An 18347-nucleotide genomic window follows, 5' to 3' on the forward strand; every position below is an offset into this window, starting at 1 on the left:
GCTCTGACCCATGCATATGCCAACACTGGGGGGGAGGGGGGACGTCCTGATCTGCTGAAGCGCACAACGGGGTGTTGCAGAAAAGGCCCAGACATCACCTCAGGCCTCAGAGGCCGCCCCCAGTACCTGTAGTCTAGGGGTCCTGTCCCAGCTCACAGGCCATGCGGGTCAAGTTCGATGCGTGGGGCCCAGGCGTGCCCAGTGGCCATTCTGGAGGCTGGGAGACGTGGAGGGCAGCCGGGCAAAGTCTGTGGTTTGGAGTCATAGCAGGAGATTTTAACACCCCATTGCCGTCAGTGGGTAGAACTTCCAGACATAAACTCAACAAGGAACGAGCAGCCTTAAATAACGCACTAGATCAGATGGACTTAATTGATATCTACAGAGCATTCCACCCCAAAGCAGGAGAATATACATTCTTTTCAAGTGCGCATGGAACATTTTCTAGGATAGACCACATGTTAGGACACAAAACGAGTCTCGATAAATTTTAAAAGTTTGAGGAGGGAAAAAAGGTCTGCCGTTGGGTGGGGTGTAGGGGTCAGGCAGCCCAGCGGAGGGCAGCAGAGGAAGGTGCTGGGCCCCCTCTTGGCAGCGGAAACTAAAGTGCCCCCAATCAGCAGCTCTCTGGCGCGCAGGGGCATGAAGCCTGCGTCAGCTGTGAATGGAGGACAAGCCGTCTTCTCTGCACACCTGAGGCTCACCTGGCACTCAGGGTCCAGCTGTTGCCAGTTAGAGGGAAGGGGGTTCCAGAGCTGCTGGCCAGCCCGTGTCATCAGCAAATACGTAGCTTCACCTTTGGACAAAAGCCTCTTCTGAAGCAGATCCCGGGGAGGTGGGGGAAGTCCTGGGGCTTTACATCACTGATACTTTATTTCCACCCTAGCAAGTGGAGGGGGTGGGGCAGAGGCCTTGGTTGCCACTGTGGAAGAACCTGCCTCTCCAATCCAGCTTCTGGCCTTGCATTTGCTGCCCCCCTCACTCTCTCCCTCAGGCCTCAGTCCCCTCCAAAGACCCCCTCACCTCCACCTCTGCCCCACCTCTGCACTCATTCTCTCCCCCTCCAGCCAAGAACTTCTTTGCAGATCAGAAAAGGAAACAAACTTCTCTCAGTTGTGGCCACTAAGAACTGTCTTGTATCCCATGCCCTGCACCTGGGGCTGCTCAGAACAGGACAGTCACGTGTATGACTCCCCCTGAAGGGGAACAAGTGGCAGATTCTGGGTGAAGTGCAGCGAGAGGCCCTCCAAAGAGCATGGGGTGAACCAGAGCCAGGGAAAGATTTCAGGTGGGAAGTACTCTCCTTTTCCTGGTTGCCCCAGCCCCTTCCATGAGCATGCTTCCTGCAGGAGGAGGTGACCTCAGAGAAATGAGTGGGTAGGGATTAAGCTGAGTTCCCTATACACCTCATTCTGTTCTTACAACAACCTTAAAGTATTACTATCCCCACTGTGTGCACAAGGAAACTAAGCCTCAAGATGTTCAATGATGGGGCCAGGACTCCCAGTCAGTAAGTGGCAGAGTTGGGATTCAATCCCCAGAATTGCCCAGCTCCAAAGGCTCAAATGTTGGCCCATCTACTGCAGTCTTGCCCATGTCTGCAATGTCTGGAGAGCCTAGCAGAGTGCCTTAAAATATGGAGTGAAAAATAAATACAGGGTGGGGCAAAAGCATGTTTCCAGTTGTGAGTACCCCAAATACAGAGCATGTTCTTATATTATTATTATTGTACTAGAGGCCCAGTGCACGAAATTCAGGCACTGGTAGGGTCCCTAGCAGCTGCCAGCTGCTGGCCAGGGCCTCCCTCCATTCCCCCAGCCACCTGCCAACAGGGCTTCCCTCCTTTCCTTCGCTGGCCCCGACCCCTGGTCGAACTCCCGGAAGAACTCCCAGTTGAGGGGACAATTTGCTTTTATTATATAGGATTATTTTCCATACAAACAACTGTAAACCTTCTTTTGCCCCATTCTGTATTTGTTAAATGCATGCATGAGTGGTTGATTCCAGCCTTCATACCTTAATATTCTGAAACCCACACACCTGATTTTACTCATATATTCTGCTTATAACATGCCTGCAACGTGCCTTGATAAGAAGTTAAATGTTGTACGGAAATAAGTTGTACTACGTTGTATGGTATTTTAAGCTACTAGAAAAAGCTACATATAAAAATCTATAAATAAAAAGTGCTGAAGCAGACCCACTCATAAAAATCCATTTGTCACCTTGCACCATCATGTCCAGAAATGGATACAAATATACTATTCTAAGGAAAATCGATGTTTTCACATTTTTGTTAACCCTCAGCAGACTCTAGGCCAGGGGTCCTCTAACTACGGCCCGCGGGCCATATGCAAATACAAATATTGCATTTGTTCCCATTTTGTTTTTTTACTTCAAAATAAGATATGTGCAGTGTGCATAGGAATTTGTTCATAGTTTTTTTTTAAACTATAGTCCGGCCCTCCAACGGTCTGAGGGACAGTGAACTGGCCCCCTGTTTAAAAAGTTTGAGGACCCCTGCTCTAGGCTGCCAATTCAATGAGTATTTGTGCTGAAAAACAGCACAGAGGTTCCGAGCACAGGTCCTGGATCCGGGCAGACAGGTCCACCACGCAGGAGCTGACCTTGGGCAAGTAACTTACCGCTCTAACCCTTGGTTCCCTCCTCTGTGACGTGCAGATAACAGCAGTGCCGCTTCTCAAACTGACTGCGGATTAAATGACTAGCTCCCGGCCCACGCGCGGCAGAGCTGCTGCCAGGTGGTTAAGTGCTCCGTAGGTGTTAGCCATTTTCATCACGTGAAGAGAACCGGGATGCAAGTGCAAGGAGAAACCCGAAATGAATCGCTTGCTTTTGCAAACGTTACTATAAGCACTAAGTTCACCTGGATCCTCTGTTCTAGATTCCTGTGATGACTAGAAAGATCTACCCTGAAAGCAACGCGACCAATAACAATGACAATAACCAGCAGTAACATATTTCTCATTGACTCTGTGCCAAGCACTTTCCTAACCACTTTCACAGGCAAGTTGTGCAGATGTCCGGTGCCACACAGGAGTGCCCAGCGGGAGGGGAGCGGGGCTTAAGTCCAGGCCACTCTGCTCACTACACCATGCGTCCTGACCCAGACAGTCCACCACCAGGGGCACTGTGTGGGCTAGCAGCAGCCCTGACTGCGTGTTAACTGCTGCATTAACTTTAGCAAGTTTCTAACAAATGGGAGACAGAGGTAGAAAGTCACTTTTGAGAGAACCCAGGACCTAAGGGGAAGAACATCGTTTTAGTAGAGTCACGCGCCCCTTAACAACGGGGAGACGGTCTGAGAAGTTTTCATTGGGAGATGTTCGTCCTGCAAACATCACACAAACCTAGGTGGATAGCCTACTGCTACCACCGGGAGCGGGCCTAAGCCATAGTCTGGCTGCAGCGGCTCAGAGCACACCCCCCCTGGGCGGGTCCATGGGTCCGCTGGGGGCCTTGCTCCCGGGACAGGTGGCGCAGCGTGCCTGCCCGCGAACCCCCGGAGGGAGTGGCCTCGGAGGTGGGCAGCACTGGGGCTGGGGGCGGGCTCCGAGCTGCACCGTGGCCACTTGGAGCCCACCGCCAGCCCTGGTGTGTGGTGTGTGTCCGCTGAGGCTGGGGGTTGCTCTGAGCTGGTCGTGATGTCCCGGCCTAATTTGCATATTTCTCTCTTATTATATAGGATGAGACCACCATCATATATTTGGTCTGTTGTTGACCAAAACATTGCTATGTGTCACATGACTGTAATTTCATTAAGAGAGCGGATGAGTATACCCCAAAATCACCAGTGAACACCACCTATTACTAAGCTACTACAGTGTATACCTAAGTGCCTTGGGACCCTCAAAATAGGCAGGGAACCCAGTGTTCAGTATAAATAGACAATTCCCGTCTACCCTGCTTCCTGCTTCCCTTTTCCTCCATCAACTCAAAGGTCCCCGTGTGCAAAAATGAAACAAAGTACCAGACATGACCCCGGATAACCAGAGGTTATGTTTCGCATTGTCTAAAAACAACAACAAAAATTACCTGTGAGGCAACGTCGAATTTCACTAAGTGAGAAGTTCAACATTTCATTGCAAATCCTAGTGAACACCCGTCCAAGAGGCACCTCCCAAGTACAGGTTCCTAAAAATGACTCCCGTGTATAAAGACTCGTTCATTTCCAACCACCTAGCACATCCATAATCTTGGTCAGCTCAAGGGCTCCTGTCCAAACTGAAACGCCTTGTTCTGCATACAGCTTTATACATTTTGGCTTAGACTCAGCTTCATTCTGGGAAGAAGAGAGAAGCAGGGAGGCGCCATCGCCTTCACTAGCCAGAGGTTTGAGGGTGAAAGCAATATTCTTCCTGTTCTACAGAAGCATTACTTTGTGCAAACGGGATCTGTGTCACTTTTAATATGCTCAGAATCCTGAAAATAATCCAAAAACGTTAGCTTAATCAGAGGGAAGTGATAATAAAAATGATCTGGGACCTTCACACACAAGTTCTTTCTCTTACCCGGTTCCCTAAAGCATACTGGTCTAGACCGGGATGGAAAAACAGCAAAAATCAGATCGCCTTGTTTTACAAGAACCTATCATGTGAAAATCAGAACTGGAGGTCTGATAACTCTCTGAACTTAGAGGCGTTCTGCTAAGAGAAGAAACCCCTCGATAAGAGTCTGGGCCTGCCACGCGCTGAACTCTTCTCGGACTGTTAATTTTACGTTAGAGATGAATGGTGCTCCGTTTGTCGCTGTAACTAAATTTCACTGAAAATAGAGTATTCCCTTACTCATTGGCAAACGATATGGCAGTATTTTCGGTAGTAATGTTCGCTTGCCTACATTGTTAGTACTTTTCCTACCAAATAGCCAGTTGTAGCTGATAAATAAAAGCACCAACACACCTTAAAGTTGTTCCATGATCTCAAGCTTAACATCATTCAACTCAGACTTTAGAAATAAGAGGTTTTGTTTCAAAAACTCACAGAAGAAACATGCTTCTCAATGACGCATCTTGGAATATAATAAAACATCTTTTTTAAAGGTAGAGTTTAATGTGGTCCCCTCATAAAAAACAAAATGCCCCAGGAACTTCCACTGACCAGATAAGATTCCTTTTTACCTACAATGAAGCTCTATTATGTTGTTGCTAGGAAATAAAGCCATTTTAAAAGATTAAAATAAGCTCCACCAAAGACATCCCCCCCCCCCAAAAAAAAAAAAGAAAAACCTTGAAAATATTATATCAAAATCCTATATTTGATTTTCAGAAAGTTTTTTTAAATCATATATTTGAATATAAGGGTGTGCAAAGTAAAAAGCCCAATTCTCCAATCTCCTTTAAGCCTTTACATCTAAAGTTATTCCAAAGGGCACCGAATCTGTCATTTAAGACTGCTTTCATTTCGTTTTAGGCCTTTGGTAATGCTTGTCACACAAGGTTGCTCTTTTCTAATAAAGTATTCCGTGTCAAGAAGCCAAGAAGTTCAAGTCCTTTGCTACCTCACAGAACAGAATAATGGCCATAACTGCCAGCCTGGGGTGATACACGAGGCAGAGGAGGCCCCTAGTGGTGAAGCCACCGCTGCAGCCTGGCCTTATGCGTTTTATAAGACTGCTTCATCACAGGGCAAAATCAATAGGTAATAAAGTCTACCTGAGCTTTGCTTCTCTAATAACCTCTATTAGCCCTAAAATATAGTAGGGCTATCATTTAGAATCCCAAGGTCCTTTCATCCGGAATAAAAATAAAAATAAAAAAAAATAAAAAGCCGTGACCTGCAGAATAACTCCATTACATTCTATATTTCAAGTCAACAAATATTTATTAAGCCCTGCCGCCCTGCCAGGCACTGAGCTGGGCAAGGAGATGGGGTAAACAGGAGAGAGGAGCACCCTCACAGAGCGTCCCGTTATTTCTGTTTCGGTGTAATAACGTCACATTAGGGACAGAGCGAGGACAATGTGAAGCCTGGGAAGTACGATTCATCATCCTATGACCGTAGGACGGAGTCTCACCAGCAGGAAAACCTGAAGGATCCCCCACACCAACCTCAGAGTATCCGCTCCTCATTGTCAAACACCTATAGAGGGCAGCATCTGAGGTTTTCCAACAAATGGAAATTGAATGGATGAATGAAAAGTAAGATTGCAAAGAAAAAGGAATTTTTAAATTAAAAAAAAAAATGTTGAAATAGGCCAGAATTGGGGCTTCCGAAAAGTAGAGGAAGACAAAAGGCAAGAGGCGGCATTGACGAAGCTCTTACTGTGCTCTGCACACTGGGCTAAGTTCCTAATGTTATTTCATTCTGCACAGCATCCCCGTACGGGGAGGAAAAGTGCTGGCATTTCACCACGGAGGAAACAAGGCTGGGAGAGGGTAAGTGACTCGCCCTTGGTCATGCAGCTAATAGATGGCAGCGGCCACTTGCACTCAGGGATCTGGGATGGCAAGGCAAACGCTCGCTTCAGTGCATCCAAATGTCTGGCACTTTGCTTTGAACCCCAGCAATCCAGTTTGCAAGCAGACGTGTGAGATTTGGACGCAGCGATGAACAATACTGCGTAATTTGGGGCACATATCGCATGGTAGTTCAATACAGAGAAAGTATGACATGGGCCCTGGGTTCCTACAACCAGGATGGCCCTTCCCTTGCTTTCCAGGGACTGCCGTTCTGAGGGTGCACAACCCACAATCCCATTGCCTATTCTGCACTGATTCGCTTTCGGGGTCCCTTGTTGTGAGGAAGGCTTTCATGCTTGCTTTATGTTCTAATTCCAATTGGGAGACGTTTCTCCTTCCAATTAGCAACATGACAACACTGCACAGGACTTACTAAGGTTCGTTGCTACAAGTAACAGGATTGATAATGATGACTTTCTTGTACGAACACTGTTAGCAAAATCCAAGAAGTCTGGTAGAATGACATTTAAATGTCTAGTAAAAAAGAGGTTATTTTTATCATCTAGACCCATCCAATGACATTTACGTAAAAATACTCTGAGGCTTTGAAATCAGAACAAACGTGGAGTTTGCGAAATAACCGTTCTCTCGCTTATTAGTGTTCACTGCTCGAGCATGCACAGTCCTGTTAAGATCTTTTCCTCTCCCATCACTCTTCCTTTGCTCATCGATGAAAAGATAACTTCGAAATCACTGACGGTGGTGCAGGTGCAGGAAGTGTCGCGGAAACAACAACTTTGCCTTCTGTTTGCACAGCTTCCCTCCTCCTTCCCGCCCTGCAAACCCCGGTACCCCCAACCCACGCCCAGCAACAGCTTCTAGCGGCTGACCTCACAGCAACACTTCCTCGGGGCACCCTCGGTCGCGGAGACCGGGTCCGGGTCCTGGGCCAGCGCGCGCTGCCGACCCGCCACCCCCGCACGCCCCCTCCACCCTCTCCATCGCAGCAGAAACAGCACCCCATGCCCGCCGAGCAGCCCCGCGGGCACGTGCCAAGGCTACTTTTTCGTGGGTGTAGGAGAAAGGCCACCAGCAAGGCTGGTGACGCCAAGTGACCCTCGGCGGGCCACAGCCCGGACCCGCCCCGGGAGCCTCCCTCGCGCATCCCCGCCGGCCCCGAAGGCGTAGCGCCCTCCCCGGCGAGCCGCCCGAGCCCAGGGCGCCGAGTCCCCTCCGCCGGCCTGAGCCCGCAGCCCGGCGGGCAGGACGGCGGGAGGCCGGGCGCCGCGCCACCCTCCGGGCTGCACAGCCTCCCCGAGGTCCCGGGCGGAGAGCGCCAGGCCGCCGCCCCGCCGCCCCCACGCGTGCCACACCCGGCCGGCCGGGGAGCGGACCCCACTCACCGAGGCTCCCCGCGCTGCCCCGCCGCGCCTGCTGCTCCCGCGCCGCCAACTTTCCCTCCTGCGCGGCCGCCGCGGGCTCGGCTCCACCTCCCGCTCCGGCGGCCGCGGAGCCTCCGGGGACCCGGGGGGCGGGGAGCGGCGGCGGCGGGCTGAACCGCGGCCGAGCCCCAGCGCTCGCGCCGGGAGAGGCCGCGGGGCCGCGCGGGGCTGCGCCCACCCGCTCCCCCAGCCCCCGCTGCAGTGCGTGCCTCTGCCGGGTCGGAGCCGGGCGCCCCGGCGGAGTCTGTCCGCCCTCTGACGGCGGCGCGGAGCCCGGGGTCCCCTGCAGGTGGGCGGCTTTGCACGTGACTGCTTACTGAGATCCCGCAAAGTTGGGGACGCGGCTAAGACACCGGTGCGCGGCCAGCGGCCCGGGAGAGGGGACCCGGGGTCTATTCCACTAGTAGGTGGTCCTTCCTCTTTCGGGACCGAGTTCCCCCGGCTCCCCGCCCCCCTCCCCGCTCCAGCCCGTTTCCTTAACCCGCACTGGGCTGCCCTGCCCTCGCCTCCATGGACCCACTTACTCACGGAAACTTTGCACATTGTACCTTGGAGAACGGATTCTGTAGTCAGTCACAACGCCTTCCCTGCAGAGCTTTTATTTACAGCGAAGGTCAGAACCCCTGTCGCCCTAAGACCCATCGCCGTGGGGAAGTGATTTCTGCAGGGATCCTGGACGGCCACTGGGAGGCCCAGGAAAGGAAGCGGGGAAGGATGGAAAACTAGCAAGTGGGGTGTTGAGTAATAAAAGCCACCCACAGGCACAGGCTCAGGCTCAGGCTCAGGCACAGGCACAGGCACAGGCTCAGGCTCAGGCACAGGCACAGGCACAGGCTCAGGCACAGGCACAGGCTCAGGCACAGGCTCAGGCTCAGGCACAGGCACAGGCACAGGCACAGGCTCAGGCTCAGGCTCAGGCTCAGGCACAGGCACAGGCACAGGCTCAGGCTCAGGCACAGGCACAGGCTCAGGCACAGGCACAGGGACAGGCACGGGCTCAGGCACAGGCACAGGCTCAGGCACAGGCACAGGCACAGGCTCAGGCTCAGGCACAGGCACAGGCACAGGCTCAGGCTCAGGCACAGGCACAGGCTCAGGCACAGGCACAGGGACAGGCTCAGGCACAGGCTCAGGCTCAGGCACAGGCTCAGGCACAGGCTCAGGCTCAGGCACAGGCTCAGGCACAGGCTCAGGCACAGGCACAGGCTCAGGCACAGGCACGGGGACAGGCTCAGGCACAGGCTCAGGCACAGGCACGGGGACAGGCTCAGGCACAGGCTCAGGCACAGGCTCAGGCTCAGGCTCAGGCACAGGCTCAGGCTCAGGCTCAGTCAGGCTCAGGCTCAGGCACAGGCTCAGGCACAGGCACAGGCTCAGGCACAGGCTCAGGCACAGGCTCAGGCTCAGTCAGGCTCAGGCTCAGTCAGGCACAGGCACAGGCTCAGGCACAGGCACAGGCTCAGGCTCAGGCTCAGGCACAGGCTCAGGCACAGGCACAGGCTCAGGCACAGGCTCAGGCACAGGCTCAGGCTCAGGCACAGGCACAGGCACAGGCACAGGCTCGGGCTCAGGCACAGGCACAGGCACAGGCACAGGCTCAGGCTCAGGCACAGGCACAGGCTCAGGCTCAGGCACAGACCTGCGGGGCCTCCGGGGCCTTTATCTGTAAGTGCTCCAGCACCCCTCTGAGGGAGAAGGAGTTTGGAAGTGTCACCATCCCGGGTTCTCAGTATCATGAAGGGGACTCTGGAAGAATCAGTGTCAGGTGGAAGAGGTCAGCTCTCCGCCTCTGCAGAAACAACTGGCAGAGGCTCCTGGGCGGAGCCATAGCAGAACCAGAGATGGAAACAAGTCCTGTAACACCTGGTGCAGGGCTCCTTCTACTGCCTGGCCACTGAAGTGCTCCAAGTCCCCGTCTGGCACCAGACTTGAGGCGGGCACGTGGTAGGAGTCCTGAGGCAATAGGCCAGTGGTTCTCAACCTTCCTAAAGCCGCGACCCTTTAATACAGTTCCTCATGTTGTGGTGACCCCCAACCATAAAATTATTTTCGTTGCTACTCCATAACTGTCATTTTGCTACTGTTATGAATCGTAATGTAAATATCTGATATGCAGGATGTATTTTCATTGTTACAAATTGAACATAATTAAAGCATAGTGATTAATCACAAAACAATATGTAATTATATATGTGTGTTTTCCAATGGTCTTAGGCAACCCCTGTGAAAGGGTAATTTGACCCCAAAGGGGTCGCGACCCACAGGTTGAGAACCGCTACAATAGGCAGTCCTGAAGCAGCCAGTAAGCCATTACTTACCTACGGGAAAATCCTTGCTTCCTACCAACTCCCCAGCCCACCTGGGCTCATCCCCCTTCCAAACCAGGCTGCCCCGGGACCTCCGGTGGCCCTGTCCCCACCCCCCACACCTGGATGAGTTAGTTAACCAGTCTTGTGCCATGAAATCCTCCACAGCAACTCAATTGGAATTTCGGGGAAGAGGGAAGAAGCTGGTGTTTACCAAGTGAATGAAAAATAGGTCTGTTCTGTTACTACCCCCAAAATGTTTCATGGTAGTGGGGGTCATAAATAAATAATTAATCCAGCATCCACATGTATGTAGGAACAAGTCATTGGCCACTCTTCCTCCATACATTATCTGACAGCAGCCGGGTGGGGCAAATCATGTAACAATCCCTATTGTGCAGATGGAAGAGCCACATGATGAGCTGTGTAAAGGTTCAAGCCTACACAATCGAGCACTCTCTGGGTACACTAGTAACCCCTTCAACTATTTCCACCTGTCACCAAAACATTCCCACTCCCCCATGTATGGATAGGTGGATTGGTAAAGCATTGGTTTTCTTTCCTCTCCTGAGGTATCTCCCATCACTGTTCAGTGATGTCTCCATAATTTCTACATAATAGGGTTTTAGCAGGGAATCTGGTATGAAAGGCAGGCCAGGGACTTGAGCAGGGGCACATAGGTAAACTCAGATTCTAGGTTCATGTAGGAAGGTGAAGGAGGTTGCAGCGTCTCCATTGCTGTCATCTAGAAGAAAAAGGAAGGGAGATCATCTCAAGGTAAATTAATATTTCCTTTAGGGGCTTGTAACAAACTTTTCAGTTAGGATACTAATATATCAGCACAGCAATATCAATATGTGGCATATCAGTATACAACAATATATATCGAGTCCTAAAGCCAGTGCTAGCTAAAGGGCTTGGTGCCTCTAGGTCAGTGGTTCTCAACCTGTGGGTCGCGACCCCTTTGGCGGTCGAATGACCCTTTCACAGGGGTCGCCAAGACCATCCTGCATGTCAGATATTTACATTATGATTCATAACAGTAGCAACATTACAGTTATGAAGTAGCAATGAAAATAATTTTATGGTTGGGTCACAACATGAGGAACTGTATTTAAAGGGCCAGAAGGTTGAGAACCACAGCTCTAGGTACATCTTGACAATAAATAGCTCAAGAAAAAATAAGGCAGTTGAAAAGATGATAAAACTATGAACACAGTAGATATTATTTGGATTATCTTCTGGGGCCCTCATTATGAAGCAGTGTCAGCCACCCTTAGGCTCCATCATTAACAGAAACAGCAACGTGTGAGGGGACAAGACCAACCAGCTTAACTCTGCAGGTCCCCTTCCAAAACAATGCCTAGCAGAATAGTGACAGTGAAACCTGTAAAAGATAGGGTTCCTTTACACTTCAAAGACCAAAGGACTAGAGAAACTGGGTTGAATACCAAATCCAGACATTAAAAAAAAAAAACAATTTTCAAGGCTTACAATAAAAAAAAGTTTTCCACATGGATTTTAGTTTTAGATAGTGTCATTATGTAGTTATACATTTTTCATAACCATCACGATTTAGGAATCAGAATATGTTATTTGAATTTTCAAGCACATTATATAGGGCTGGTAATGTGGTAACAGTAAAGAGTAAATAGAGCCTTAGACACTAGTTTGGCTCAGCAGATAGAGCATCAGCCTGTGGACTGAAAGGTCCCGGGTTCAATTCTGGTCAAGGGCACATGTCGGGCGCCTGCAGGAGGCAACCAATCAATGTGTCTCTCTGTCTCTCTCACATCGATGTTTCTTTCTGTCTCTCCCCCTCCCACTCTCTCTAAAAATCAATGGGAAAATATCCTTGGGTGAGGATTGAAAAAAAAGAAGAAGAAGAAATAGAAAGTTCTGGAAATAGGTAAGATCCTAATGCCAATGATTTTATCCCCTTGAGGCAGGAAAGTTAGCCCATATAAAAATATACTGTAAAACAGTACATACGGTATCAAACTTTTACACTCATAAAATGCAAAATATGTACATTGTAAGATGTAATTTGTTTAATAACTTCTTTTAAATTATACTGCATAGGCGTTAAACTTTAAGTACAGAAATATTTTACAGCGTTCCAAGTCAGACTTCTCAGCCTCACCAGGATCCTGGAGAACCTTGAGCCAGTGATCCAGGAGCTGAAAGAGCAGCTGGGAAGCTCAGTCATTAAAACACAACTACTCTACTTTCTAAGAGAGGTACTCAGCATGAGTTGTGTTGACTCTTTAAATAGCTTTGATAATCGGTGTTATCTGGGTTTTTGGATCACAGCAAATGTGCTGTGTAGTCAGAGGTAGCTCATTAGATGGGAGAGGTCTGTTGTACTAACGCATGGAGACTTGCCAGGCGGCACTACTGTGAGTGATGAGCGGTGAGTCATTGAGATAGGATCTAATTATGTTCCATATAATCTCCTTCAGAAATCTTGAAAATGTGCAATGTAGTCCCAAATAGGTTTTCATTTAAAATGAGTAAAATAAATAATGTTAGACCCAAAAAGGCAACTTTGTTTTTCTTGCGGGAAAAAAAAAATCAAACGGGTTGAAGACCTCATTCCATAAGCACTGTAACTCAAACATAGTCAGGCTTAATTAATATGTGTTGACCAAATAAGGGATGCTTTTAACTTGAATGTTGTACATTGACATCTTTAAGGATGCACATTAAATCAATGCGTTGGTTCATAATGTTTTCGATCTGACGCTCTGCATTATTCATGCTGCTCCTCTCCAGGTCAGTCCAGGAGGAGGGCATGCGAGGAGACTGGAGCAGCTCTATGCTGTCAACAGTGAAACTGAGGTTTCACGTCAAAGCCACCAGGTACACCAGGTGCTTCACAGCTCGACTTTCCATTCTACTTCTGTGCACTGAACTCTGCCACCCCCTTGTTAGAGAAGAAAACAAAAGGGTTTCAGTGGGAACTACAGAAAAATAAGGGCCGGGAAGCACAAGAGACTAATCCACATGTGGCCTGGATCTGCCCGAGATAAATTCCGGAGAGCTCCATACAGATCAGCTTAAAACGCTGTCTTTTACTTCTATAGTCGTTGCACTCATTCCCCCATCTGTGCCCTAGCTCTCACGGCCTTTCATTCTGCAAACCAGGAATACTGGTTCTCAAACCTTTCCCGTGGATACTCAAGTCTCTTTGGTTTACAGAGAAAAGGTCCTCTAACTTTCACGTCAGCTTTAATTATTTTTAACTCTGATGGATAGACTATTTTAAATGATTATCATTGTTTCTTTCCAAGCATTCCTAGCATCTTTATTTTAAAAAATAGCTGATTTATCATTTAAGACGATATCTGCAAAGTCCTCTCCACATTCAGGCCCCACTCAGTGTCCTTCCACTGCTATAAATATACACTATGATAAGATCTCCATTAATAAGAGAACATGTTTCAACAGCACACATTATTGTAAGAATCTTCATTGCCAGCAGTAGAAATGGGATGGTTGAAGGTGTACTCAAGGGTGTTAGAACAGGAGTGCTACTGTATAACATATTAACACTGAACAGGGAAAATGGCCTGGGGATAGGAAGGGAAAGTATAGTTAAAAATCAATAGATCCAAACATAAGAAATCCCTAAAGGAGATGCAACAAGTGAGATACCCACTGAAAAAAATAGACATAGAAAGGCAAAGATGATGCTGATAAGGAAAACAAACTTTACCGATTTCAAGGAAGGGTATTTCCTTTCCTTTTTCCCTAAGTACCTAAAGCCTGTGCAGGCAAGGGGTCATTGTGTATAACCACACACATGTGCATCTGAGGGGGACTCTGTCTTCCAAGCAGATGATGCCAGTATTGCTTCCCTTGCTGAGACAGATGTGGCTTTTTGTAAATAACCAGGAGATGTTTGAGTCAAGTTATTATTCATCCAACAACAGTAAGCTAGGCAGTTAGTGTGTGCCAGGCACGGTGGGAACTATAAAAATAACTGCACAGTCTTTAACTCAAGGAACCTAACATCTAGTAGGAAAAGCCAAACACAATATTACACAAATTCAAAGGGAAAAATAAAAAGAGAGATCCCTGGGTGTGCATGGATGGCTTCATGTTAGAAGTGGCTTTTCAGAGAGATCTTGAAAAATGAGTGGGATTTTGATGGGCAGAGAAAATAGGAGGGTGGTACCCAAGAACAAAGGCCTGACCAGTGAAACTGAGATGGGTAAGTGCTGGGCATGTCCTGAAAATGGTGACCCACAGTGGCCAGAACATAGGGGACGTTTAGGGAGAAAAGTAAGCATCTAAAAAGTAGCCTGAGCCTAGATTATGAGGGACTTTGAATGCCAGATAAGGAACTTGTTCTATGAATTTTAGCAGGTGGGAATGTGTGTATGTGAGCTGTCCAGTCAACAGCTTATCTTGCTTGCTGAAGAACCCGTCTCTGAGAGGTCCTCCATAAGGCCCTGAAAGGGCAGTAAACTAGCCCCCACTCTGGGTGGGATGTGGGGATGAATCATGGTTGATGTAGGCCAGGGGTGGAGAATGTCCAGCCCGAGGCCATATAGGGCCGGCAAAATCATTTGGTCTGGCCCTGCCAAGGTATTAGAGGTGAGTTAATTAAATGTTTGACCAAATATAGCAGGCTAATTTTTAAGTTGATAACTTTGTATGGCCTGAGAATCTATATATATAAAAGCCTAAGCGACGGCTACGACCAGACAACCTGACAACTGGATGGTAGCTTTGATGCGCCCTGACCACCAGGGGGCAGGCGCTCAATGCAGGAGCTGCCCCTGGTGGTCAGTGCGCTCCCACAGCCAACCTCCTGCGGTCCCTCCCCCCAGCCAGCTCTGATCTGTCCTGAGATGGCTGGCCAGGCTGAGGGACCCCACCCATGCACGAATTCATGCACCAGGCCTCTAGTGATGTCATAAAAAACCAAATGGCCCTTGACAGAAAAAAGGTTCCCAACCCCTGGTTTAAGCCAACATGAAAATCAATGTGAAAAATGGCTGAGCTATCATATCTATGGGCTACTTTAGAGGAGAGGTCTGGTATCAATTAGAAATAGAGATCTAGATAGGTCACAGCCAGAGATATAGAGAGAATGGGGAGTCCCCCAAATGAAAAAAATGTAATCACTGAAATAATGAAAAGATCAACTAGTGAAAATATCTCATGTGAAAGAAGGTGGCTGAGAGCACAATTTAGGGAACATTAAAATTAACGAGACAGAAAAGTGAATTCTACAAAGGAAATTGGGAAGAAATGGTAAGAAAGACAGGAGAACCAGAGCTGTGTCTTAGGAGCCAGAGAGCTTCAAGAGGTGGGTCATGGTTACAAATATAAAATCCTGTAGCAACCATGGATTTTGTCAAGAAGTTACTTTAGCTATAGCTAAGCCATTATCAACATTTCAGAAACCAAACAGAAAAGGCATATTTATTCACAACGACACTGCATCTACTAACTAAATATAGAAAGTTTCGCTGGTTTTTACTGGAATCATATAAAATTGGTTACACTGACATTTCACAATGGGTCCATGCTGATTTGCTGTTGACGACATCATAGGACTTTCTGGGATGTGAATGGTGACTCTGTCACTATGCATAGAATATTCAGCACGTCATCGATCTTGGCCTGGAAGACAACAGCCCGAATGAAGCAGCCAGGAGCCGTGAACAGGGCCCAGGGTCAGTATGTTCACTAATCCTGACTGTTTCTTAGCATCACAACCATGTCAGAAATTCAAGCAATAAGGTAAATGCATTATATCCCTTTGATAATGGCGAGTCGAATCAGAGATGAATTAGAAAAATAATGTAACTACAAATGGAAAAAGTCGTTTTTGTTTTTTATCTGTATTGTTGAAAGTATTATAGATGTTCACTTTTTCCCCCCAGAAACTATCCCCTCTTTCTTCACTCCTTCCCCCTCCCACCCCCAGTCATCTTCGTTATAGGACCTCAAGACCTTTAAACTGCAGACCCAGCTGTGTTTGAGCCCTGAGTTTGTCCTAAACAAATATGGTCATCTGATAGGATCCACAGTCCAGGGGGTGCCATGGGTCCTGCTGCCCTCAATCTGTATCCACTAAAGAGCATCTGCCTGCCAGCAGCTACACCTTCTCCCCTTAGCATCTGCTTTTTCGGGCAGTTTTAAGGATGAGGCTTGGTTTTCTGGAGAAACGAGCCTTCCTCTGAGAACGAACGGCCTCTGCTTTGAAGCCTGTGTTTCTGACCTGAGCCCTGATCTCCTCTTGTTTTGTTTCCCAGTTTCAGATCCTCCACCTGCCATACTTCTCTCTCACTGAATCCTGCTCCGACCTTGACAACACAAGCAAAGTTAGCTTAGATCTCTGCACCTGAAAAATAGTACTGTCTTCGCACCCAAATTCCTGTTGCCCACTCCCACACTCCCTTAAAGGTACAGCAACATCTCCGACCAAAGTTGGTTGTATCCCTTTGGGAAGTGTGGGGGGGAGGGGCTGCCAGTCAGCTCTCAGAAGGGCCAACTCTTCCATCTGGTTAGTTCAAATAATGATAATGCTATTATTATTATTCATTATTATTATTATTAAGATTTTGGCTTCTGCTATGTTCTAGGCCCTGCTAAATGGGGCTTAGAGAGGTTAGTTATATAACTTTCCCAAGGTCTTATAGCTAGTAGGCCATGGGGCCAGGATTAACACCGAGACCAGCTTTCTTTCCCTTTAGACCAGCGGTTCTCAACCTGTGGGTCGCGACCCCTTTGGGGGTCGAACGACCCTTTCACAGGGGTCGCCTAAGACCATCGGAAAACAAATATATAATTACATATTGTTTTGTGATTAATCACTATGCTTTAATTATGTTCAATTTGTAACAATGAAATTGGGGTCACCACATGAGGAACTGTATTAAAGGGTTGAAGCATTAGGAAGGTTGAGAACCACTGCTTTAGACACACCCCTAGGGTTCCTATGTCTTTGCCTGAGATAAAGGAGTTCAGATAACTAATGAAATCTTTCAAAAAATGATGTCCACAGGGCAAAAATAATAAAAATCCAGAATTCTGCTCTAGCTCACCTGACTCGCAAACCAGTGCTCCTCTCCTGTGTCATGTGTTCTTCTAACCTTCTAAATACAATTGTTTTCAAGGAGTGCAGCGAAGTATTACAATGGAACGTTAAACTAGATGTTAATGCATCTGCATCATCATCTCCTTTTTTCTTTAGTCACATGACATGTTCTGTACTCTAACTGAGGTGATAATCAACATCAGTTATGCATTCTCCATTTATTAAGCCAACAACTAGAATCATACTGAGTTTACCTAACCAAATAGCAAAGCTTTTTTTGTTTCTTTTTCTTCACACAGAACAGATACTTCTTGTTCCTAATTTTTTTTTAACCAGCATCTTGGAAGACTACCAGTCCCCGGACCTATAAACAGAACTTCCCTCCAGATAGAGCTTTTATATTGTTGGGCAGGGAAAGGTAGATGGCTCCCTCGCTGATAAAGAGCCTTTTGAAGACTTATTACATAATGTCTGTTATGCGTTAGAGAGTAATGCCCAGAAAACAGGGTGGGGGGAGAAGGGAATAGTGTACAGTTCTTTTTTTGTTTTTTTAGAGTATTATGCTGATTAGAGATAAATAACTTCACAATACCGCATTGCAGTTGAATTTCACCAAAAGGGATTTGGGCATTCATCCTTAAACTTCTGGGTAATTTGCACATGTTGCCCCTTTCCCCAGGGAAGGAAGAGGCTGCTGGGGCCCACGCTTCCTAGGAAGTCTCCAGAAAATTCAACCAGTATCAGCATTGGCTAAGCTCATCCCCCTTCCAATCTTGCCACCAAGCAACCCACTCTGAGAAAAACGGGGAAATAACATCACATTTGGAAGTGATTAAGAAGCTGTCACACTGGCACAGGAAGACGTGTCCTAGCCAGGGCGCCTCTGCTCATCTTCTTGCAGAAGCCCTGGTGCAGCTCTGAATTTTTAGTTACAATTAACTGGAGATTAACTATGGCTCTACCCTTTTAGTTTGGGGCTGAGGGTTGCAAAGTCTATTTATATGATAATAAAAGCCTACCTAATCTTTGTTTTTAGATATCTTCCTTCAGAAGGACCACTCAGAGCCAGAGAAATTGAAAGGCCAGGCAGGCAGCTTCTTAGAGTAACAGTCTATAAGAAG

The 18347-nt window shown here is 47.9% G+C and overlaps 2 protein-coding genes across 2 annotated transcripts in view; one reads left to right on the forward strand and one right to left on the reverse strand.

Annotated features, from left to right (window-relative positions):
• The window catches only part of LOC132226783 (sterile alpha motif domain-containing protein 1-like), a 70554-nt gene extending 62148 nt beyond the window's left edge, over nt 1-8406 (reverse strand). Inside the window, exon 1 of the mRNA XM_059681217.1 lies at nt 7825-8406. Coding sequence (XP_059537200.1) covers nt 7825-8406 — 582 coding nt within the window. The remainder of the gene's footprint in view (nt 1-7824) is intronic.
• SH2D4A (SH2 domain containing 4A) overlaps nt 1-18347 on the forward strand; it is a 482539-nt gene that overhangs the window by 358239 nt on the left and 105953 nt on the right. The gene's annotated exons all lie outside the window — the stretch shown is intronic.

Source organism: Myotis daubentonii, chromosome 2 (assembly GCF_963259705.1).
Source record: "Myotis daubentonii chromosome 2, mMyoDau2.1, whole genome shotgun sequence".
NCBI classification, from domain to species: domain Eukaryota; kingdom Metazoa; phylum Chordata; class Mammalia; order Chiroptera; family Vespertilionidae; genus Myotis; species Myotis daubentonii.